Source organism: Myxocyprinus asiaticus, chromosome 21 (assembly GCF_019703515.2).
Source record: "Myxocyprinus asiaticus isolate MX2 ecotype Aquarium Trade chromosome 21, UBuf_Myxa_2, whole genome shotgun sequence".
Taxonomy (NCBI): domain Eukaryota; kingdom Metazoa; phylum Chordata; class Actinopteri; order Cypriniformes; family Catostomidae; genus Myxocyprinus; species Myxocyprinus asiaticus.
The window spans coordinates 14809722-14836610 of NC_059364.1; the positions used below are offsets into that span (position 1 = coordinate 14809722).

Genomic DNA, 26889 nt, shown 5'->3' on the forward strand with positions numbered 1-26889 from the left:
AGGCTTTTTTTTTTTTTAAACCCTCCCAAACAACTTGTGGTGATGTAGGTGATGTCTGATTGTGGTTTTGGAGACTTTCTGACCCCAAGGCCCAACTAATTTCTGCAATTGTCCAGCTGTGATCCGTGGAGACTTTTTGGCCACTCGAACCATCCTCCTCACCATGCGTGGAGACAATATAGACGCATGTCTTCTTCTAGGCCGATTCGTAACATCTCCAGTTGATTGGAACTTCTTAATTATTGCCCTGATGGTGGATATGGGTATTTTCAATGCTTTAGCTGTTTTCAAAGAGCCACTTCCCATTTTGTGAAGCACAACAAGCTTTTGCCGCTCATCATAACTTTATTCTTTGGTCTTACCCATTGTGATGGATGACTAATGGAATATGACTTGTGTGCTACCTCATGTTTATACCCCTGTGAAACAGGAAGTCATGGCTGAACAATTTCATTTTCCTAGTCACCCAGGTGTACTAAATAAAAGTAAAATATGAATGGGAATATGCACTACCGGTCAAAAGTTTTGAAACACTTATTCATTCTTTAAATATATATATATATATATATATGTATTTTTTTTTTTTTTTTCACATTTTAGAATAATAGTAAGTCATCAAAACTATGGAATGACATAAATGGAACTATGGGAATTATGTTGTGACTAAACAACATCCAAAATAAATCAAAACTGTGTTATATTTTAGCATCTTCCAAGTAGTCACCCTTTGCCTAGAATTTGCAGAAATGTACTCTTGACATTTTCTCAACCATCTTCTTGAGGTATCACCCTGGGATGCTTTTTAAACAGTATTGAAGAAGTTCCCATCTATGTTGGGCACTTATTGGCTGCTTATCTTTATTATTTGGTCCAAGTCATCAATTTCAAAAACTTTTTTTTTTTTTTTTTATTACATTTTAGTTTTATAATTAAATAAATTAATATGGTGGCACAATTATATTTTTGTCTACAAAACTAATTTCAAATATTCAAGCATATACCTTCAGATCAAAAGATTTTTAAGATCATGAGAAACATTTCAGTCAAGTGTTTCAAACTTTTGACCGATAGTGTACTTCAGATATATTTTACTCATAAGAATTTCTATAAAGACATTTTTCACAGCCTTCTTTGCTCTTACTTACAAAGGGTTCCAAAATGTTTGGCCAATATATATATATGTCTATATATATATATATACAGGTGCATCTCAATAAATTAGAATGTTGTGGAAAAGTTCATTTATTTCAGTAATTCAACTCAAATTGTGAAACTCGTGTATTAAATAAATTCAATGCACACAGACTGAAGTAGTTTAAGTCTTTGGTTCTTTTAATTGTGATGATTTTGGCTCACATTTAACAAAAACCCACCAATTCACTATCTCAAAAAATTAGAATACATCATAAGACCAATAAAAAAAACATTTTTAGTGAATTGTTGGCCTTCTGGAAAGTATGTTAATTTACTGTATATGTACTCAATACTTGGTAGGGGCTCCTTTTGCTTTAATTACTGCCTCATTTCGGCGTGGCATGGAGGTGATCAGTTTGTGGCACTGCTGAGGTGGTATGGAAGCCCAGGTTTCTTTGACAGTGGCCTTCAGCTCATCTGCATTTTTTGGTCTCTTGTTTCTCATTTTCCTCTTGACAATACCCCATAGATTCTCTATGGGGTTCAGGTCTGGTGAGTTTGCTGGCCAGTCAAGCACACCAACACCATGGTCATTTAACCAACTTTTGGTGCTTTTGGCAGTGTGGGCAGCTGCCAAATCCTGCTGGAAAATGAAATCAGCATCTTTAAAAAGCTGGTCAGCAGAAGGAAGCATGAAGTGCTCCAAAATGTCTTGGTAAATGTGTGCAGTGACTTTGGTTTTCAAAAAACACAATGGACCAACACCAGCAGATGACATTGCAACCCAAATCATCACAGACTGTGGAAACTTAACACTGGACTTCAAGCAGCTTGGGCTATGAGCTTCTCCACCCTTCCTCCAGACTCTAGGACCTTGGTTTCCAAATGAAATACAAAACTTGCTCTCATCTGAAAAGAGGACTTTGGACCACTGGACAACAGTCCAGTTCTTCTTCTCCTTAGCCCAGGTAAGACGCCTCTGACATTGTCTGTGGTTCAGGAGTGGCTTAACAAGAGGAATACGACAACTGTAGCCAAATTCCTTGACACGTCTGTGTGTGGTGGCTCTTGATGCCTTGACCCCAGCCTCAGTCCATTCCTTGTAAAGTTCACCCAAATTCTTGAATCGATTTTGCTTGACAATCCTCATAAGGCTGCGGTTCTTTCGGTTGGTTGTGCATCTTTTTCTTCCACACTTTTTCCTTCCACTCAACTTTCTGTTAACATGCTTGGATACAGCACCCTGTGAACAGCCAGCTTCGTTGGCAATGAATGTTTGTGGCTTACCCTCCTTGTGAAGGGTGTCAATGATTGTCTTCTGGACAACTGTCAGATTAGCAGTCTTCCCCATGATTGTGTAGCCTAGTGAACCAAACTGAGAGACCATTTTGAAGGCTCAGGAAACCTTTGCAGGTGTTTTGAGTTGATTAGCTGATTGGCATGTCACCATATTCTAATTTTTTGAGATAGTGAATTGGTGGGTTTTTGTTAAATGTGAGCCAAAATCATCACAGTTAAAAGAACCAAAGACTTAAACTAGTTCAGTCTGTGTGCATTGAATTTATTTAATACACGAGTTTCACAATTTGAGTTGAATTACTGAAATAAATGAACTTTTCCACGACATTCTAATTCATTGAGATGCACCTGTATATATATATATATATATATATATATATATGTCTATCTCAATAATTCACAATACATTTAAATAAATAATTTGTATACTTATAATCAATGCCTATAATTTTTTTTTTAGAATTATTTATTATTATTATGCATGTACCATTGTTTTTTATTTGATTACATTATGTGCAATGCTTTATAGGATTGTGGTTCATTCCCTTATTAAAAGATGCTACAGAAACAGTCTTTTACCTTGATACTCTTTCTGATGTCCAAATACTTCCAAATTTCTGCTTCAAAAGTTTGTAATTTTGCGATCCATCTGGTTGATTTGATTCATGACTTAGACATATTGGGGATATATATATATATATATATATATATATATATATATATATATATATATATATATATATATATATCTCCTTATTGCACTCTGTAGATCCTTTAACATAACACAGTATCACTGGACCAAAGGCAAAAACTGTCTGTTATTTTTTTCTCCACAATGCCTTACAAAAGTCTTATCTCTGGAAAAATAAATAATAAATCATGCCTTATAACTGTGTACACAAGGCCTAAATTGCTAGACCTTGATATGGTGATCAATGCTTCAAGTAAAAAAAAAAAAATTAAAAAAAAAACAACAACATTGAGCTGGATTATGAGGCAATAAAGAGCTCTCATCAAATGGTGATGACAATAGTCAAATGAGTGAAACATTTTGATGTAAGACAGCCCCGTCGGTCACACTTTATATTAGTAGCCTTAACTACTATGTACTAATATTAAATACATACAAGACTATGTATTTACTGTGTAACTACATGTTATTCTGCAAAATTCCCACATTTGCTGCTACTGAGGTTGAGGTACGGGTAGGTTTAAGAGTAAGGGTAGGGTTAGGATTAGGGGATAGAGTTAGGTTTTGGGGTAATGGTTGGGTTAGGGGTAAAGTTTACAGTATAACTATCAACTTAATTAAATGCAAGTACTTTAAATGTAATTAAAATGGAACAACCTTTATGTACATAATAAGTACATGGTATCAAATGGTTAAGTACATAGTAGTTAAGGCCATCTAATATGAAGTCGTTGGATGGTTAAACCTCACAGGCACAGATAGAGATCTCTCTCCTTTGGCTTCAGTGAAAGACGAATTGCCATCTAAATCATTTTCTCTTTGTTGCTTATCTGAAAGTGGGCCTGGATATATCATGACAGATTGTGACAGTGCCATAAGACGGAGGCAGTTAAGATGCCCAGATGGTTAAAATGTAATTGCAGTTCTCTCCTTTTTGACTCTCCTTCTCTCTCTCTCTCTATCTCTCTCTTTCTCTCTCTCTGAGCTAAAATAATAATGGAGGAATTAACCTGAGGGTTTCAAGGCTATTGGATCTGAGACACAGAAGTTTTGAAGAGCACCTTTAAGTTGTCAGATCTGGAATAGTCTCAACCTCAGACAAGCAAGCCCATGGAATGCCCACAAACCATTCACTGATCGCCTGATATCTCCCTATACACATATTACGCAGTCTGCGTAGGGCACCAACTACCTAGGGGGCACCATCTTACACTAAGGGGGGACCAGAAAATCCATTGGCTGCCCTTTCTCACGTTATGTTATTCAAGGACTCGACAGCAGTCGCAGAACACAGACGATTGCCTCGCAGCATGCCCCCCAACCCCTGATAAATGCACTGAGCCAAATGCATATGCAGGGGTGGGGAGTAATTAATAGATAAAGCCAGAGTAAAGGATGATGCAACCTTTGTCCATCTCTGTGCTGTGCCTGTGTCCGCACTATGTAAGACACAGATACAGTAGATCCACCCGCCCTTGCCATCCGCTCTGAAAAAGAAATAACCTGTTTTAACCCGTCTCTCGTGGCATTGATTGATAGGCTATGAGCGTCGGACTTAATAACCTCTATCATACTATCCAGCCCCTCTGCTGGCGGTAGGCACCAGTTTGTTTATGGGTGGCATCTCCTTCGATATGCCATGTGTGTGAAAACTCCACCTGTGCTAATGGTCTGGGCTGAGGAATTGGACTGTCAGCTGGGAGTGAGGCCTCATTTTTCTACCTGCCTGCTGTCCACGTTTCCAGCCCCACAGAACAGCCCCTTTATGCCCTACCCTCTGTACCCCGATCATCTGTCAGCCTGGACCTCAGCTTCCATGATGCAGCGTGAAAGAGAGATAGGATGTCAGCTCTAGTTGACTGTGAGTGACAGCACTTCATGTTCAATCAGAATGCATGTGGCTGGATAATCTGCTGTTGTAGCCACATGGATTGAGCTTCTCTCGCTTGGTTTGCTTATTCACATTGATGGAAAGCGTTCAGTGTTAGTACCAGGGGGAATGGCAACAATTATCACCTCTAGAAATGAACACATACACTTTTTGGGAAATAATTACTATATTTTTAGAGTTTCGTTTTCCCACACCTTTAAAACAAATTACTTTTCCATGACATTTCCAGTTGTTTGTGATAATAATTATTTATAGGCCTGTCACGATTATTACCAGTGTTGGATATAATCTGATAAGTTAATTAGTTACTGCAATCTAATTACTTTTTAGTCAAAACAAGCAGTGTAACATGTTACATTTTAAATTCTTAAAATCAGATTACAGTTACTGACTTTAACTAAGGCAATTACTTTTAAGTACCTTACTTGGGTTACACATATTTCTAAACTAATATTTACAGCTGAAGTCAGAAGTTTACATAAACTTAGATTAAAGTCATTAAAACTCATTTTTAAACCACTCCACATATTTCATATTAGCAAACTATAGTTTTGGCAAGTCGTTTAGGACATCTGCTTTGTGCATGTCATGAATAATTTTTCCAACAATTGTTTACAGACAGATTGTTTCACATTTAATTGACTATATCACAATTCTAGTGGGTCAGAACTTTACATACACTAAGTTATCTGTGCCTTTAAGCAGCTTGGAAAATTCCAGAAAATTATGTCAAGCCTTTAGGCAATTAGCCATTTAGCTTCTGATAGGTTAATTGGAGTCAATTGGAGGTGTACCTGTGGATGTATTTTAAGGCCTACCTTCAAACTCAGAGCCTCTTTGCTTGACATCATGGGAAAATCAAAAGAAATCAGCCAAGACCTCAGAAAATAACAATTGTGGACCTCCACAAGTCTGGATCATCCTTGGGAGCAATTTCCAAATGCCTGAAGGTACCACGTTCATCTGTACATACAATACTACACAAGTATAAACACCATGGGACCATGCAGCCATCATACCGCTCAGGATGGAGACGCATTCTGTCTCCTAGAGATGAGTGTAGTTTGGTGTGAAAAGTGCAAATAAATCCCAGAAAAACAGCAAAGGACCTTGTGAAGATGCTGGAGGAAACAGGTTGCCAAGCATCTATATCCACAGTAAAACGAGTCCTATATCGACATAACCTGAAAGGCTGCTCAGCAAGGAACAAGCCACGGCTCCAAAACCACCATAAAAAAGCCACACTACAATTTGCAAGTGCACATGGGGACAAATATCTTTCATTCTGGAGAAAAGTCCTCTGGTCTGATGAAACAAAAATTTAACTGTTTGTCCATAATGACCATCGTTATGTTTGGAGGAAAAAGGTTGAGGCTTGCAAGCCGAAGAACACCATCCCAACAATGACCCCAAGCATACCTCGAAAGTTGTGGCAAAATGGCTTAAGGACAACAAAGTCAAGGTATTGGAGTGGCCATCACAAAGCCCTGACCTCAATCCAATAGAAAATTTGTGGGCAGAACTGAAAAAGTATGTGCAAGCAAGGAGGCCTACAAACCTGACTCAGTTACACCAGTTTTGTCTGGAGGGATGGGCCAAAATTCCAGCAACTTATTATGAGAAGCTTGTGGAAGGCTACCCAAAATGTTTGACCCAAGTTAAACAATTTAAAGGCAATGCTAGCATATACTAACAAAGTGTATGTAAACTTCTTACCCACTGGGAATGTGATGAAAGAAATAAAGGAAATTAATTTCCTTTCGAGTCCCAGTAAATTAGCATTTACAGTCTTATCACCAAAAGAAAAAAAAAATCATGATCATGATATAAGCGAACACTCTTTTTGCATTGAGAGTAAATGCTTTCTCACTCTTTAATGATCTGAACAATTACTCAGTCTTTACATTGCAAGAGATGCAGATTGGAGCTACAGATTATTTACCGAGTAGAGCACTTAATGTTTTTGCAGTGTAGAGATGTTCTGTCTGAAGTGCTTAGAACTCTTGGCACTTTCAAGTGACAGAATATTGCTTCACTAGGCACAGAGTTACATCCGTATATCACCTGCATGTGAGGGACACAAACATCAAATAGGAAAACGCACACGTGCACAGTTGAAGGCACTGCTTTCTAGAAGCATGAAAAGGAGAGGCAATTTTGAAACTGAAAGCAATGCTGGAAGGAAGTCAAGGCATGAAAAGATTTTCGAGGTTACTGGTTCAGAATCGTCTCTTTCATCCCTAAATTATGCGCTCACATACCGTACATGCATGTTCTTATGATCTAACATGCACACATGCATCTACATACACATGTATACAGTACGTGTTTGTGTGCACAGAAACACACACACACACACACACACACACACACTGAAGAGGTTTGGGGATAAAATAGATGTTTTCCTTACCGTAAATTCCAGTCGATATACATGGAAAGGCCTGTAAAAGAGAAAAAAAGAGGCAAGACGTGAGCTTTTTTAGCATGTCCTAACACAAATTCTGACCCAAAATCAATCAAGGAGGAGTAAACAACTACAACAATAATTCAAACTCAGGTTAGTCTTTCAATTTCAGCATTCCTGAAGCTCAACTGGTATAGCATGACACTTGCAATGCCAAGATCCCTTGAATGCACTCTGAGTTGCTTTGGATAAAAGTGCCAACCAAATGCATAAATGCACATGTACATTTACATTTAGTCATTTAGCAGACACTTTTATTCAAAGCAACTTACAAAGGATGAACATGGCAAGCAATTTGTCATACAAAAGTCAACAAAATCTGCAGTATCACACTTCCAAGTTGTGGAGTAGTGTAACAGAAGAACAAGACAGACAAGGAAAGGGTTTTTATTTTATTTATTATGATTAGCTAGTACAATTAGTGTGGATTGGTTAAGCGCTTGTGGAACAGATGTGTTTTCAGCTGGTTCTTGACTGTTGAGATGATTTCAGCAGATCATGTGGAGGTTGGAAGCTCATTCCACCACAGAGGAACAGAGAAAGTGAATAAGAACTCTGAACATGTACAGAGTGCATTGGGGCTAGCTATGTAATGTTTTTTTTTTTTTTTTTTTTTTTTCACTTACTGTCAAGCTTGCAGTTTCATTAACATACATGAGCTTCAATAAACCAAACTCTATAAAATGGAACCACATGAGTTGAGCTTTTCCAAGAAATCTGACATTCATTGAATTTAGAATGTTTCATTAATAGCCTGTAGGAATAATTGCTAATGCAGACTTACATAAAACATCATACATATATTAAAGGGCTTAAAGACATGAGGCGTTGCTTCTTACAGAGCAACATGTTTATTTTTGTGGATCTCTAGGCTATACAGAATCACTTCTCAGAAACTGGCTTCATCACTTCAAAGAAGAGGAGAGGTTTTAAAATGAACGTTCTGCCTATCATCTGCTGTTGATCTAATTAATCTGACAGTTAATTAAGTGGCGGCCATGTTTCAGTATGCCAGGACCCATACAGTAGCTGAAAGACAAGGGGCCTCTGGGAACTGTACATCAGTGTGTATGATGCGTGGAGAACATGCTGTGCAATATAATCCAATACTTCCAACGACTGGGGTTTTATAGTAAATGATCTATCGAGTTTTAACTCCCTCCCTACCCTAAACCTTAAACCTAAACCTAAACTATGGTGTCAAAATCAAATGTGAGATGAAAATGCAATTACTGAAGCAATCACGTAATTTTGTGGTGCTTTTATGGCACTTTCAGCTCACATTTTGACTTGCGTGCTCTTCAGGACTCGAACCCTGGCCCTTTGCATCACAAATGCAACACATATCAGTTATTGTGTGTGGAACATGGTGAAATGTAAGTGTTTATGAAAATGTAATCTGCTGTTTTACTCGGGATTTGTGTAAAAGTGAATATAAGTCATTGTTGTAACACCTCTAGTGTTAAAACATAAAAATCAGTTTGCAAAAATGTAGTAACGTGATTCTATGAGACCAGCACAATTTTGTCACCAAAAAATAGCAAAAACAGCTATTGTTTTCAAACAGGTTTCCTGAACAATCACACAGTAAGCCATTGGTCGAGAAACAGATAGACCTGCCTCAAACTCACGCCATTGGTTGAGCTGATTTTGATATGTCAGGCTGATAGGGATGCTCAAAAAACTGAACTGAATGTTTTGATTGTGCTAGAGAGCCACAGTGTTTACACTTTTCGGGGAACTTAAGAGTACAAATGGCTTACTTAGTCTCTGCATTTTGAGATGGTGTAGAAGAAAATATTTTAAAATCAAAACAATTACCCACATCACCTTCCCTAAGAAAGTTGGAAAACACACACACACACACACACACACACACACACACACACACACACACACACACACACACACACACACACACACACACCAAGGTGCAGGATATTGCATTTTTAGTATGTGCTGACATAACAGGTGTCAGTAATAATCTCAAAGCGTCTTCATTCCTCATTTCAGTACCGCATTGAACACATGATTGAGTAGATTTAAGACTCAGAATCATCTGTACTGGTATAAGATTTAAACTTCTTTTGCTTGGCAGGACTGAATAAACTCAGCAGGGAGCCCTTTTCAAAAAGAAAAACGTTTTCATGAACATTTAATTCATTTTTTAAATATGATGAAGGGAAGGAAGCTAGCTTTATGACTATAGCATAAAGAAGAAAAACAAGTGTGAATAAAGAAATGATAGCATTGTTTATTCATGGGTGTTTATTTGTGTATAATCATACATATAAGTTTCTGAACAGGCACTAGTAAAAGTGTTTTTCTAATGTGCCACAAAAAAAGAACAGAGCAACTCAGGGAGAAACAGTGCAACTCCAATATTTATGGCCATATTTTTTAAAAGATTAAAAACTTACCATACTGTAATAGGTCTGGCTCTGCGGCACTTTGCACCAGATGCATTACTCAAAAGCAGGTTTAGTGCGGCGAAAACCATAATTTTTCTACACGACTGTTCCATGCACCTATTCCACATTCATCATTTTTAGCACATTAATAAACAGTAAAGAGGAGATATTTATTCAAAGCTCTCATTTGTCTCCACAAACCAGCTGAATCTGTGTTTTAGCGAAGCATTTATCACTAAAAAACAAAGTGTGACTACTGCGTTAATGCAGCATTATTCGAATGGAGCCATTTGTTTGGATGTAGATTAGAATAGTAGAAACCATTCAACAAGTAAAAAGCGAGTGTCAAAAAGGTGTGAGTGCCGTTGTGAGCAATGTTTGTGCTGACGCTCTGACCGACTCAGACGCTGTTTAATGACACTCTAAAGGCTGCTAATAAGGCTTTGTTTTAAAAATGTTTGAAGTGCTAAAAGTAGGTATTTACCATATCAAATGATTTTTTGTGTTTTTGAGAGAGATTTAACACAAAGCATATTATAATTGCAATAATGCTCCGCTAACAGAACATTAGAGGAAAAACAAAAACAAAACAACGCAGATATATTTTCAGGTGACAGCTGCACAAATCAAAGGCAGTTGAGCTTTTCAATAAGGAACAGTTGAGCCTCCTGCAGAGCTGTGTACCTCTGATTACAAATCATAACTTATTGTTACAATTAAAATATCAAAACAGTACAGCAGATGACGTGACATTATCCAGCATGTGCACATTAGCTGATACCAGACTGTACACACACAATTTCTCGTGTTTTTCACTCTGTTTTCACAGTTAGACAGGGCTTTGTTTGGCTGTATATTATTTTACAGTTTTGTGTCAAGGCTCAGGTTGTCAAGATCAATATTTCAGCTGAGTCTTTCACTAAAGCCGTGACCTTTCCAGGTATATATTTCGCTCTGGCTCAAATTCCCTGTGATGAGCGGTGGAGCAAGGCCATTTTTAGAGGGCTGCTCTGTTCAACACAATGTATGCACACTCAGCTGAGCATTAGTGGAGTTCAAATAAAGGCATGCTCAACACAAAAGCATATTGTGACTGTCCAACATGCTGGATTTTCTTGAAGTCCTATTTTGTGTCAGTTAAGGCAACTCTTAAGCAGTGGTGGAAAAAGTACTCAATTTCCATACTAAAGTAAAAGTACAGATACCACACAAATGTATTACTTAAGTAAAAGTCATAGGTTAAAATACTACTTAAGTAAAAGTAAAAAGTACCTGGTTTTAAAAATACTTAAGTAAAAGTATAACAAATTCAAATCCGTTCATATTATAAAATGCGACCCATTAATGTTGTTATATTTAAAACCATATAATTCAGTCTTATATAGGTTATATTGGATACAATAAATATGAACTTTTATAGTTAATATTTTCTCTTCAATTTTCAAATGCTTGTTTGACTTTTTTAGCTTTATTTATTTAGTTTATTTTTATTTTATTTTTTCTTGGGAAAAAGCCTATCTAGGGACCTGAGATGCACATTAGCATGTGCTTTAATCTCTAGGTACAATGCATCTTTTTTTCTTTATGCTGAAATTTTTACTTGTATTGTCCCTATACAAATAAATAAAAGAAGTCGTAGGTGGATAAGGACTGGGCATTTTATTCAGAAAATAAGCTATAGTTCATGGAAATGAACATGAACTGAACATAATTAATTCAAACAATAATATCAATAATTGTATTATGTATAAATTTAACATATTTACTTATTCTGTCCCTGAGCAATTTTGAGTTAAAGCTACCCTTTAAAAAAATAGTTACTACACTGCAAGCTATTAACAATAGGGCCTAATTACACTATTACTTTTTTTTGCCAAAAAATAATTATCAGGTTTAAAAAGCATTTGAATAGATACACCAGTGTAAATAAATGTAAACACATTTATGTAAATAAATTAATCGAAAACAGCAGTGAACAGCAGCATTTAACTATATATTCAGCAACAAATAAGAAGTTAAATAATGCGTAGGTTATTCTGTGTGAAACTCAAATGAATCGTTCTTTAATATGGTTCATTTAAATGAATCCTCCGAACTAACAGATTCGCTAAAGTAAATCAAACTTACCAATACTTCATATGACAGGGAGAGGACAGTTTAGGATAGCTTCATATACATGAATCATCCAAATGAACCGATTCACTAAAATGAATCGGACTTTCTAAAGATTCATATGAAAGAGCTGTTTGGGAGAACATGTTTGATCAGTGTCTTCTTGAATAGAGTGCACATAAACAAGTGCTCATATGGGTGAATGCATAAGGAAAATGTTTAAATTCTGGGACATTTTGCCAATGAAATTTTATTTGACCAGGACAGATGGCCAAAAACCGGGACGATCCCGGAAAAAACATGGATGGGTGGCAAATCGACATAAGCGCACTTTACAGCACACCCAGACATACGCACAAATGTGAGAGTTTCGAAGAAGCCGACAAACGAAGCACAGGTATCAAATTTAGTCAATACTACTAAAAAGAACCAAAAGCATGTAACAGCAAAATCATGTGGAAAACAAAAGTAAAAGTTGCAACAAATTTAAATACTCAAGAAAGTAAACATTTAGAAAAAAAGCTAGTTAAGTACAAGCTTGACACAAAAATTAAATTTCTTCATAGCATTTACTCATGTTATTTCAAACCCATATGATGTTCATTCTTCTGTGAAAACAAAAGATGTTAGACATTATGTTTCAGTCACTATTCACTTTTATTGCACCTTTTTCCATTCAATGAAAGTGAATGGTGACTGAGACTGTCATTTTTTCTAACAACTCCTTTTGTGTTCCATGAAAGAAAGAAAGTCGTATGGGTTAACGCACATTACTGCATGATAAAACCATCAAATTTGTATTTTATCTTAACAAACCAGAGATCATTAGAAAGGTATAAGACTTCAATATTTGACCTGTTTTACAATTGAAATCTTAAACAAACACACACACACACACACACACACACACACACACAAAACACTTGAAAACGGCAATTTGTCAACATCCAATCAATTTCCACCAGACAAAATCAAGCTCTGCCCTATATTTTTTTATCACATTACAGAAGCAATGGTTTGCAAATGCTGTTTCATGTTAACTTTGACCTAAGTCAATGGCACTAACCGGTCTATGTTTGTATTGCAGATCATCAACACAGTATTTATTTTTAAGTTGTATGTTCTGTAGTATTATTATTATTTTTATGTTTCATATTGTGTTTTTAATTATGTCTCTTGTCATCTCTTTTTTATAATCTATACTGAAATAATAATCTATGCGATTATCATACCAAAGGCAATTGTCTTCTTCCAAAAACATTCACAATATTTAAAAATAATAATAATAATAATAATAATAATAATAATAATAATAATTTGCAATTAAATACATGCTAATCTTTTCCCAGGTTTGGCCCCTAGCAATATACAAAAACACATTAGAAGATATCTTTTACATCATCCTTACAGCCTACGTACTGACTCCATAGAGCGTAATGTATCATCAAAAATAACAAATAGGAACACACATATTCATTCGCTGTACATGATCATATATCGATCATAAACTGTTACTTTAATCAATAATGACAACATGCTTGTGTGTCCAATATCTAAACCTCTTTTACTTGCAGTAATCCAGATTTCAACAGTATCGTCTCCATATCGAGTTGTGTGAACACACACACATAACCACACTGGCTGTGACTGATTAAGCACATCTACAGCTTGATTGTGCAAGGTCACAGCTAAGGAAGCTCAAAGATCACTAGTTGATTTAGCTCGATACAGTTACGCCACTATGTGCATGACCAGCAACACGACTTGTTTATATATTACACTGGTGCATTTATATCAAACCACCACCTTAATTAACAAGGCTGACATTATTACACTTCTGCAGTGACTTATGATCCTGCATCTGGATTATTATTTCTGATCTGTCAGTTCATTAGGGCCAAATACAGCTTGCTTGCAGTTGCGTGTGGAAATTGGTCACCAGGGAAACAATTCCACTGCAATCACTCTTCCCTAATCAATCACATCCTCTTGTGTTCTCCGGGTTGTTTATTAACTTATTATTGTTATTTTTAATGAGTGCACCTTCTTTGCTGGAACTCCCACTAGGTTTAAGAGTGTAATGCTGTGTGTGTCAGGGTGTTTGCACATGTGTCAACAGGCCCAATCCTATTTAAGCAACTTGTGTTCTTCAAGTTTAAGTGGGTGATCGGAGTTAGGGATCTGCACAACTATATTTTTTACAATTGACAAGTGGTTCCTATGTAAGCTCTGTATAATTAGGCTGGTTTTCAGTAAATTTCACCAGATACCTACTAGATGCATTACTGTACAGACACTACACACAGCCCTTCAATAGCGTGACTGACAGATTCATATAGGCTACATACCTTGGTGAAACCTTGATGCCTGTTTAACACAGTGTCCAAAGTAGAAGCGATGTGATATGCTCCAACCATCACAAGCGATGTGCAACAGGACAATTTGATAATCACTTGGTTTCTGTTTCTTTGGCTTTTTTAAATCGAATTGGCCTAAAACACCACTCCACAAAATGTAAAATAGTGCCTGGTTAGGTTACGGTGTAACAGTTATAGCAGCTGAAAATATTAAAGCTTTTTATAAACTCACTATGCATCTTATTAACTGACTATTGTGTTGTTGGGCGACTGGTCGACTGGCCCATTCCTAAGAAGAGTAAATAACATGTTCCGCTCCAGAAGATCAATTTCCCTACAAAATTTAGCTAGTTCTAATCCGGTATCAACATGTCTGTCTTTAATCTCTTCAAACCACAAAGACCTTTATTAGCTGGTTCAGGTGTGTTTGATTAGAGACGGAACTAAACTGGTGCAGATGAACCACTGATAAAGCCTTTGAAGCCTTCAAAAGCCACTTTTATTCACACGCAAACCTCTTAGTCATCCACCCAATAGAGGAAATTTCCACTTTAAAAAGTGTAATCTCAATGAAGATCTAAAACTTTTATTTAAGCGTAACCACTTTGGTAACCAGGCTATTGGACAGGACAAGCTATGACTTGGACCGGGGCACTTGGCAATGGCCTACCTGTGTAGAAATACACCTGCCATGGAGCACAAATCTGTGTGTGTGCACAGGTTTTGCTACTCCTTTGATCGCAGATGTTTTAAAAATGTCCTCAAATATAATGAAACATGTCGAAAACTGATTGTAAGAACACTGGAAGTGGTCCTCGCCATTTGAAACGCTAATAAACTGGTCACATCATAATTTATTTCAAATCTACTGCTATCAACAGGTTTCTGTGGGGGTTAGAGTTTAGCAAATATAATCTCTGTATAAATAATAATAATAATAATAATAGTGTCTATGAGATGTCCTCACTAATATAGTGAAACCAGTGTGTGTGTGTGTGTGTGTGTGTGTGTCAGGTCCCTGATTGCTCATAATCACTTTTATGTTCTCAAGTTCAGCCACGAGCAGAAGCAGCACATGCAGGTTGCCATGGGAACACACTGGTAAATGCACCAGTTCCGAGGAGGTGATCCACTGGCCGCAGTCTTATCCTACTGTATGTGTTTGTTCCAGGAGCTACAGAGCATAAATCATACTACTGAGAAAAGACCTCTGTTTTACAGACAACAACACTGCTCAAAAACAACAGGCACACACACTGGCTTGCTATGAAGAAGTTGTGTTTTAAGGCTCTTAACACATAAAGGTAACACTTCACGAAAACTTTCATTAACAATACTTTCCCCCTGAAGTCCACTTATGCTAGTCAAGGTTTCTTACACCAAAAACATTCCAAATTTAGCACCATTTTCCACCCTCTCTGTGACCCATTCATAGCTCATTTATGATACTGTACCTTTAAGAACTCTATATTTAAATGACTTTTGTTAAGATTAGCTCTGTTTACTTCACACTGTCATTCATCAAGGCATGCCAAATTGCTGAATACTGAATGGTTTTTGATATATAATTGTGGGTGCTCATATGTTAATGTCTTTAAGGTTATGACATAATAACCATGAATTCTAAATGACCCATTTGTGCATTTGACTTTCATAAATGGTCTGAAAAGTACATTAAACTCTTGTATTTCAAAAGAGTATAAGGAAAATCCTGTTTTCCACTCTATGACCCCTTTAACAGATCAGCAGTTAACGTAAATTGATTCATATATCTTCATCTAGAGTAAATTCACATTTAAAGTTTTCATGACATTTTAACTAATCAAATTTCTACAAACTGATGATCTGTTCAGTATTGCATAAAGAAATCATGTTTGTCAATGTTATTAATGAAAACCATTTATAAGGTGATACCTTCTTAAAATGATTAAATATTTTGATTCATAAACTGTGGAGTTTTAATGGCCAAACTAATTCAGTCCAATATGCCATAATGCATGGAAGTCCAGTTAGTAATGCTGATGGCCAAATGACGAACAGATTCATTAGAGAAACACCAGGGAACAAAGGCCAGTAACTGACAGAGCCACTGGTGCATTGATCTTAAATACTCAATCACCACTTTATGGTTAAACCAATTGCTGTTCCTTCAAGCAGTCTAAAAAAAAAAAAAAAAAGAGTTCAATATCCTCTCAACAAATGCAAACTTTTGAATGAAAATGAGGAGTAATTTTTGACAAATACAGTACTTTGATAGCCCCAATACCACACCATTATATATCACAATCTATTAATCAAGTTTATTACATTTTTTTAATTTTTTATTATCTAATATGTCTAATATGATGTCTAATATATGTCTCTTGCTGTCTAAAGTTTTGATGCCTTTGAATTCAAACTAATATCTATCCCATTTCATCGCTGAGTTGTTGGGTAAAAATGTACATGAATGACAGATACTTAGAGCGTCGGTAATAACTACAGTATGCAATTTTATAATTGTTTTGAGATTGGGACAATTGTAATACTAGATATAAAATTAAATTAAATAAAAAATGCGTAATTAACATTACTTCCTTCAAGTATCTAGCTGAAGACTATTTTGAAGGACTAAACTAATTCAGATAATTACTGTAACCTATACACATGATTCCTGACAGCTAAAACAGTTAAGGTGAAAACTACAATCTTCATTTGTGTTCAGCAGAAGAAAGAAAGTAATACACATCTGGGATAGCATGACGGTGAGTAAATAATGAGAGAATTTTCATTTTGGGGTGAACTATCCCTTTAAGGTAGGTAATAATTTTTCAAGTGTTACAACTGCCGTAATGGGAGAGACTGCATCACTGTGACTTCTTTAATTAAATCTAATACTATTATCTTGTCTTTTTAATGGTACAATTATTGTTTAAACATAAACATTTATTATACCAAAAACATTTAGTACATTGTGAGTTATAAAGGAAAATGCAAAAACAATTCAAATTGTCTCCAGTCTCCACTATTCTAGAAGAACAGGAGGAAAATATAAAATGCACAGCAACAAATATCCCGGGTCAGACGTTACAACCAAAACAATGAGACGAGGGCAAACAAACAGACAGGAATCAGTTCTTGTAAACACACCAACACATCACTTTTATTCCATCCATCGGCTGAATTTTACAGTTCAACCCTAAAGTGTGCTTTCAGCAATGCCCCCCTTTAAAAATGAATCATACTGATTGCTTTGTTTGTGCTGGTGGATGAAGGCTGGTATGCCGGGCTCTCCAGCATGTTTATCAGTGGGGCCCTGGAGATGATGCTTCACCCTGACAGGCAGAATAATAGAAGCGATTCTCCTCTATCCACCGCACAATCTCCCTCTCATTACAAAACGTCCAGATCAGTTCCTTTAAAGCCCTGAACTTTACATTGATTAAGATCTTTACTCTGACATGTAGCTAATGGTCTTATTAAATGTTTTATTGTATTTATCATGAGAGCTATGACATTATAAATTGAGGATGGCATTCGAATCAGGGGATTAAAGGGGAGCTGTTAAAATTGAAATAGAGAAAAGGACGCAGAAAAGGAAAGTGAGAAATGAAAATATGATGTGTCTTTTTGCACGTACAGTAGGTCCCACAAAATGTTCTGCATTTAGAGTACATAACTAACCTCAAAACACTGGCACGTCCAATTCTTTTTTGAACTTGAAAGGTTGGACTTTAGTTGTGAAGAAATTAAGTTACAATATAACACCACATTATATTTCAGACAGACGTCAGGTGTTTTTTTTTTTTTTGTGTGTGTTTTTTTCAGTTATGTAAATATCAGGGTCCCCACAGTCAGAGAAAACCTGGAAACATATACAGTATATATATACAGTATATATATATATATATACAGTATATATATACAGTATATATATATATATATATATATATATATATACAGTATATATATATATATATATATATATATATATATATATATATATATATATATATATATATATAAACATAAACATAAATCCATATACTGTAATCATGAATGTCAGGAAAAAAATCATGGTAATTAATTGGTCAAAAGGTAAGATAATACATTTGCCCTAAAAGACTTGATATTATACAAGGCCTTTGGTTTCTAAACTCCAAAGGTTTATGGGATGGAGGAGTGAGAGGCTTAACTACATTTCTGAAAAAGGAATTTGTAATCTTCATTAAATCTGCAGTGATTTTTTTTTTTTTTTTTCAACAAAATATTAAGCATTAAATAATAATGAAAGGACTTTTTTTTCAAGTGACATTAGGGCCCATTCCATCTATAAATCAACATTAACTGCATATATTATCATGTAGGGGACAAGAAGCCATCCTTTCTAGATTTCTTGTCGTGGGTTTCTCTCCTGTGCTCTGCTCCCAGTGTAAAACAGCTAATTAAACATTTTCTCCTTTCAAGACATCCTTCAGGAGTTCAAAAGCCACATGTAAATGGAGGGTTCAAAGCTAAACCTGAGTCTAAAAAAGCACAAGGTACCAAAATGCTCTGCATTAAAAAAAATAAAAAAAAATAAAAAGGGACTTGGTCGCTGGTTTACTATTTTTCTTTAGTTAGCTCTGAGTGATGTGGCACAAGTAAGTGTAGCCCAAAAAATAAAGATGTACTGTTTTTTCTATGAGTATAACATTAATTGTGGAGATCCATTATGACTTCAGTTTTTTAGTCTGTGGGTTCCTGCTAATGATTGGTGGGGGGGGGGTTGCTCTACTAACATTTCCTGCTTTCATTTGGAACAGCTCTGTAATTGATTCTTGTGATACCAAACATTGTAAAAGCACACACACACACACAAAAGAAGTCATCCTTGACTAATGGGGGGTGTTGGCATGAAATCAAAAACAGCGAGCTTTGTTTCTCTTTTTTAGCCTTGCACTTTGACTTTATTCATATTTAACCAATCTGAACTTTTCATTAAAACGAGGAGAAAATAAATGTAAATCTATATTAAACTTAGGGAAGTAGGGGGCATTTTGTCACAATTAATTAGTGAATTTGTGTTCATAAAACCAGACACACTGCAAACTGTGTAATGGAATATCATATACTAGAGGAATGATGTTTGTTTCAGCAGCGAAGGACCGTGAGAGGTTAGTGGGGCGATGAGAAATCAGGGACAGGACATTGGCATAAAGGTCAATGGTATTGCGGTGCTGGAGGGGAAATAGCTGGACAGCATCTGGGGTATATTTTTAGACAAATATACAGAGTTAAAGGAGGACAAAGGATTGCTGTCATTGGGGAGTATTATTCAGGTGCACAGTCTAAAGGTTCTAGCTTGTACTATCTATACTTTTTTCCACCAAAAGATTGTTTCTCAAGTAAATGTATCTTGTTTCAAGACCTTATGTAAAAAGAAAACTAATTAACTTCTGTTTATTTTCTTTAAATCAATAGTTAATTTATTATTGAGCTATAAAACTGGATTCTGAACTGATGATTTGTCTGCTACCTCAGCATGTTTATCTACATTTCCTGATCTTTCTATGGCTGTATGACTCAATTTAAAATCCATGAGGTGACATTAGCTATTCTATCTCTGACTTTGCAGCCAAGAGAAACTTCACAGATTCCTCTTTTTAATTCCACATCTAATTAATGTATCTGCAGTGTGCAGAGATTTTAATATCAGATTTCACTCATGTTCTTGAGGGTATTCATTAGATGGTGTTCTGCGCAATTAATCATAGTTATAAAGGCCATTTTAATTGATTTTCATAATACAGAAAAAGGCTTGAGATTTTTGTTTAGGTGGCAAGCTGAATGCTGTGAATGGTTAGAAGTGTGTTGAATATCAGTACTTTGCAAATGCATTGTGTAATCGTGCACAACAATTATCTGCAGTGCATTTGTATTCTGTTTTTCATTGTGACTGTGGTACACATTGCAAATCTACTGCTCTAAAGAATATATTCTTTAATCAATGAATGCTTTCAAAAATATATTAAAACTTGTTTTCTTCTTCATACAAATGCTGCTAATGTTTTTATCACAATATATACAGTATATTCAGCAGTTACAGAAATACACAAACCAGCCCATCTGGCACCAACAATCATCCATGCAATTATCTAATAAGCCAATCGTGTGGCAGCAGTGCAGTGCATAAAATCATGCAGATATGGGTCAGGCGCTTCAGTTAATGTTCACGTTGACCATCAGAATGGGGAAAAAATGTGATCTCAGTGATTTGGACTGTGGCATGATTGTTGGTGCCAGACAGGCTGGTTTGAGTATTTCTGTAACTGCTGATCTCCTGGGATTTTCACACACAACAGTCTCTAGAATTTATTCATGAGTTCAATATCCTCTCAACAAATGCAAACATCACATGTGTGTGTGTGTGTGTGTGTGTGTGTGTGTTTTTGTTTTGTTTTTTTGTGAGGACCTGTGCTGTATTATTGAGCAATGTAAAATGTCAAACACAGGTGCATAATAATGCTACTGCTTACATCACTACTACATATGTGTGTCTACAGTCAAACTGAAACTTCATTATTTGGTAGTTCTTCATATCATGTGCACAGGACCTTGAAGGAATAGTTCACCCAAAAATGAAAATTCTGTCATCGTTAACTCAACCTCATGTTGTTCCAAACCTGTGAAACTTTCTGTATTCTGTGGAACACAAAAGTATTTGTTAAGCAGTATGTTAGGGACTGACAACCACAGTCACTGCTCACTTACATTGCATCTTGATTTCATACAATGAAAGTGAATGGTGATTAAGGTGACCTAACATCTCCTTTTTTGTGTGTTCCACGGAAGGAAGAAAGTTTTTTTGGAACAAAATAAGGGGGAGTAAATGATGATTAATTTTTGGGTGAACTATCCCTTTAAGTAGTATAAATAATCAAAAAACAAAAGCACATGCAAGCACATGGCGCACAGAACATGATCCTGCCTACGGTACCGGCAGCAGTTCACTTCAAAGCACCATTCAAAGAACTATCTGACCTTCTGAACAAACAGGCTTTTTCAAACACATCAGCCCACCCTGACCAAAAGAGCCTTTGGGAGAGTGGTGTGTTTGAACAGAACTGCAGCAAATGCAATCTATGGGACGATCCAGTATTGTGGTTGGCCCTCTCCCACTATGTAAGCATATAAATCTGCTTGTGCCCTGGAGGTGGGAACCAACAGCACTAATTGACTGTAGAAAGATTAGAGGTCAGGGCCCCTATAATATTAGCATTAATAAACCTTCTTTCAAATGAAAGCAATCAGCTGCTCGAGGGGAAATAAGGCTCCCCTTCTGCAGCACTGAGACCCGACCAGATTACTCTTAGATCCCTAAAAACACACACAGATGCACATATGTGCTGATACTTTCGGGAGCTCAGACAAAGGGTGCGCACATAATTCATACCTGCTTGAAAATGTCAGGCCTTGGGACTTAAGGGAAAGGTAGAGTACAGTGACTTTAAAGAGAAAGTTCACCACAAAAATGAAAATTATGTCATCATTTACTCACCATCATGTAGTTTCATACCCGTAGCTGTTAGGGAGTATGTTAGTCTCAGTCACCATTTTACTTTCATAGCAACGTTTTCTATGTAATGGAAGTAAATGGTGACTGAAACTGTCATTCTGCCAAACATCATCTTTTGTGTTCCAAAAAAGAAAGTCATACATTCTTTGGGTTTGGAACAACATGGAGGAGGGTAATGTTGACATAATTGACTTTTCTGAGTGAATTACCCCTTTAACTCTAAGAAAATCAAATGACCAGCAACAAGTTTCATTCCATGCCACCCAATTCAACATTTATCTGGGTGTTCATACTGTCTGACAACAAAGCACCATCATAAAAAAAGTCCTTGGTCAGAGGACGAGGTATGGACGGAGAGGACACACACATTAGACCTCCCTGTGGGCAGCCATGGGGCACCTCTACAGAAGCAGTGGTGCCACTTTGATCCCAAAGCCCCACTGCTGCCAGACCCAGAAGAGCCAGATTAGCCAGCCACAACTACACAAAGCATGACGGCTCACTTTGTTCGCCCTGGCTCAGAAAAATGACAGAGAATCTCTTCTGATGTCTCTACTTCATTTGAGGCAACTTCAGCATTGTAAAAGGGGGAGATCAAAGGAGAACGCAAGTCACTGATAACTATATAATGACCCACTTTGAGAATGACACTTTTGTTGCTCTGGCGAAGCCACGCATGGCAGCGGAACCCTTCACTATTAGTGATGCTGTTGCCTCATTTTCATATGACCTTTTTTTGATTACATTCTTTATTTTTTTCGACATTTCTTTCACTAAGACGAGTGTAGAGCTGTGCTTTTGAATGATGGTAGAAAGGCTGATTATGGCTACGTCCTAATTCCCGTACTTTCAGAGTATTCGATGAAGAACTTGCTTCTCGATGGTGGATGAAGTGCATTACATACTATATTTGCCATAAGTTACAAATTACATCTGCCATGATGGTGTATGACATACTAAGATCAACTGTGAAAATAATTTACTTGGGTGTTAATAAACAAGTAGAATTTAAAACCAAGGAGAAACAACTTTTTTAGGGATATATATATATATATATATATATATATATATATATATATATATATATATATATATAGCACTTACACTTAAAAATAGATGCTCGACTCTCTCAATCTGACAGCTCCAACTTGGCCTTTTTGGGATTACAAAGTGTCCACTGGTTAGAGAGTTCAGAGTCTCAGCAGATGTGGTAGTTCATCGAGTGTTGTTTGCCTTCTGTATTATGAACACTGTGTATTTGAACACTGCTTTTTTAAATAATTCTGTAGCAGGGAAGTATGCATATTCGGATACAAAAGGTCTTTGTGCTATTACCAGGGTTCCCACACCTTTTTGCCCATTATTTTTCATGGTTTTTCCATGGGTTTTCTAGTTGCTTGGATCACTGGACAAGGATTTATTGAGACATTACTCACAAAGAGCAATTTCTAGTCATGAAATGTTTTACAGCATAGCATAACATAGCATATAAATGTACATTTACCATAGAAATTTCCATGACTTTTAAGATGTACCTAATTTCCATGACTTTTCAGGGTCTGGAAATCCACATTTTAAAATGTCCTAATATTTCCAGGTTTTCCTTGATTGTATACACTCACTGAGCATTTTATTAGGAACACCTGTACACCTACTTATTCATGCGATTATCTAATCAGCCAATTGTGTGGCAGCAATGCAATGCATAAAATCATGCAAAAACAGGTCAGGAGCTGCAGTTAATGTTCACATCAACCGTCAGAATGGGGAATAAATGTGATCTCAGTGATTTCGATCGTGGCATGATTGTTGGTGCCAGTTGGGCTGGTTTGAGTATTTCTGTAACTGCTGATCTCCTGGAATTTTCACGCACAACAGTCTCTAGAGTTTACTCAGAATGGTGCAAAACCAAAAAACATCCAGTGAGCAGCAGTTCTGCAAACGGAACACCTTGTTATTAAGAGAATATAACAGAGAATGGCCAGACTGGTTTGAGCCGACAGAAAGGCTACGGTAACTCAGATAACCACTCTGTACAATTGCAGTGAGCAGAATAGTCTCTCCGAATGCACAATACATCAATACATCAAACAATACATAGAACATCTTCTATATTCAAATTCAAAATGCAACAAATAAACAAAAATGTATCAGTATTAAAAACAACAGCCCATTCAGTAGGGGTGGGAATCATCAGGGACCTGGCTATACAGTATTATATCTATTTATGGTTTGTGATACATTCATATTTACATACGCCATTACATGTCCTATTACTTGTATGTCTATTTATACTCTTACCTTGTTTTATATTCTGTGTCTCACTGTAATGTTCTGTGTGCAATTGTTTCTCCTATCACCAAAAAAAATAAAAAAAATTAAAATAAAAAAATAAAAATCCTTGTGTACGTGAGAACACTTGGCAATAAAGCTCATTCTCTGCAATTCTTTATGTTTAGTGCATTTTACTATCCAGTATGCTGCTTGTTTTAACAACTGCTCTGATGACATAAACAATGATATAATGAAGGGCATTTGAAACAGTGTTGTTGTGAGAACTAAGCACTGAGGAAGGAAAAAAAGGCAGAGGAGAGAGAGAGGTCTCTCCAGTCCACATGCAATGCTGTGCAGGCCGGCCCCTGGCAGTGGTCATCATTAAAGTGCTTAACAGACCATAGCAGGTCCACAGCAGCTGACAGCCAGTGGGTCCAGCGCTGAGGTTCCAGGGAGTGAGGGTCACCTTCAGGGGAGGAAGTACTTTATCAGACCCTAAGGCCAGCCTGGCATCAGGCGCTCCTTCACCCTGCCCAGGTGCTCGGGATGGATGTCCACTAGCATTCAGGTGGAATCGCAGAGCCCAACCTCTACAAAATCAAAACTAGCCAAAAAACTTTACATTGTAAGGTGAAGCAAGGTTCCTACAGAAATCCTCTCTTCAAGAACAAGTTCTGCCAAGGATCACATCTCTAGTACACTTCAAGTGTGGCTTATAAAACTAAAAACAGGTGGTGGATTAAACTGCTAAAAGTGCTTTGGCAATTGTACTTCAAAAGGCAATTATCTGCTATGTGCTATGTGCATTATCTTTTTCATATTATATCTCTCAAACTTACATATTCTGACGTAGTTCAGTTTGGGAGGAATAACGTTTACACAGGTAGCATGAAGTACCAGATGCATCTGTGCTCAGATTGAGTCTCAAATGAAACTGTAGTGCATTTGCGCTTGATTTTTTTATAAGATAGCTATCCCATCAGTAAAAAACAAATGAATTCACCAAGTGTAAATACCCCCTAAAAGAAAAAGTAAGTCTTTTATTTGATTCTGCCATTTTCTCTGGAGATGAAAAGTAGCACCCCTCTTCAGGAAGCATTGATTGGCAACAAGGTAAAAACAATAGCACCTAAAGCTTATATCTTTAGAATGCTGAATATACTGTAAGTTATTGTATTTAACTTGCAGAAATTATTTAATTCCTGAAAGGTCATTTGAAGCCAATGATTTTGGGCAGGGTGAAGTCATAAAGCATTAGCAATATCGGTGAGCCTGATAACCCATAGAAACACACTGTGCTAACAACAGCCGGCATCAGAAGACACACACTACTGTGAGTGGAGTATCCATTTTTAGTGTGAATTGTGTGAATCAAATGCCTCGTAGCAATACGTGTGCAGCATGGGAGAGGCACACACCATGAAGAAACAGGTATTTCATAGCCACTCAGAAAGTGGAGCTCTACTGCCAAAACAAATTTCACTTCAGATGGCTTTTGCCTGGAGCACAGATTAAGCTTTTGTCAACATCTGTGAAATACAGTATTAAATATCCATGAGTGGTGACGAATAAAAAAAAAAAAACAGTAGCTTCAGAAATTGGTGAACCCTGCCTTTATTACATGAGTCAAAGAATCCTTTGGACGTGTGAGAACAATGACATGTATTTCTACAACACTATAGTGTTTCATACCAGCTGTCTTATACCTGGTTATTAAGCCTATTCCCTTTGGAGAAACATAATTATGTACCTTCCTTCCTCCAATGCATTTTAAATCACCTCGCTTGGCCAATCCATGATTGGCTGGGGTTCCCAGAATACAGCCTTGTTTCACTACCACAGAAGCAGGAAAGTGCCCTGAGCAGTCTCGAAGGATGCAGTTTATCTGGGTCTGGACACAGGTGCGTCTCCAAATGAGAAACACTGAAGAGGGAATAAGATCCCGGACGAGCCCCCAAAATACAGGAGGAGGGGAATGTTATTCAAGGTCAGCCATGGTAAGCAGCAGCTCGGCACTGCTGATTGATTGGGTATGCAAGAAGCATCTGGCACACAGGAAACAGGAAGGTGACTGGGGGAATCACCAGGTGGTTCTGATGAATTATAGCCACTTTGCCCAGTGCCTTCCCCATCTCCCAGCCTACATGCATGCTGTTATGGAGTGGCATTATCAAGCCGTTGATACCTTGTGGATAAAGAGAGATTTTCTCAAGAAGGCCAAAAGTGTGTGTGGCAGCCTAGTGACATGGACTGACAAACTTTGAAGGGGCTGCACACCGGACATGGCAGGCAGAAATTTCAAAATCAGTTTCTATGAATGTACGCACATCACCATCGCCATTTCGCGTCCATCGACTGAATCCAACTACGACTTTAGAGGCAGCTCAAAATTCTTCCATGCCACTTATATAGTTTTCCATAAAATTCAAGAATCGATCCCAAATCATTATCAAGGAACATTATTGACTTCAGTCTAGGCTAGAAGATATATTGAGAACAGGCAATTTTTCAGTACCATGATTGACTTTTTGTGGTTTGACTGCTTGTATAAAGCCTAGGCTACATACTGTATGTAAATTGCATAATAAACATCACCCTTTCTAATCTTTACATTTGCCCAGTTGTACCGTTTTTTTTTTTTTTTTTTCATACACCAACCTGCAAACTCATCTACATCAATTTGTTAGTTCCTGATGAAATCCAAAAACCTTTTATGTTA

At 36.8% G+C, this 26889-nt stretch overlaps 1 protein-coding gene across 2 annotated transcripts in view; it reads right to left on the reverse strand.

Moving 5' to 3' along the window:
• Positions 1–26889, reverse strand: part of LOC127412386 (ADP-ribose glycohydrolase MACROD1-like) — an 817662-nt gene that overhangs the window by 230118 nt on the left and 560655 nt on the right. For both annotated transcript variants that reach the window (XM_051648695.1, XM_051648696.1), the window contains exon 7: positions 7426–7456. In XM_051648695.1, the coding sequence (XP_051504655.1) occupies positions 7426–7456 (31 nt within the window). The remainder of the gene's footprint in view (positions 1–7425; positions 7457–26889) is intronic.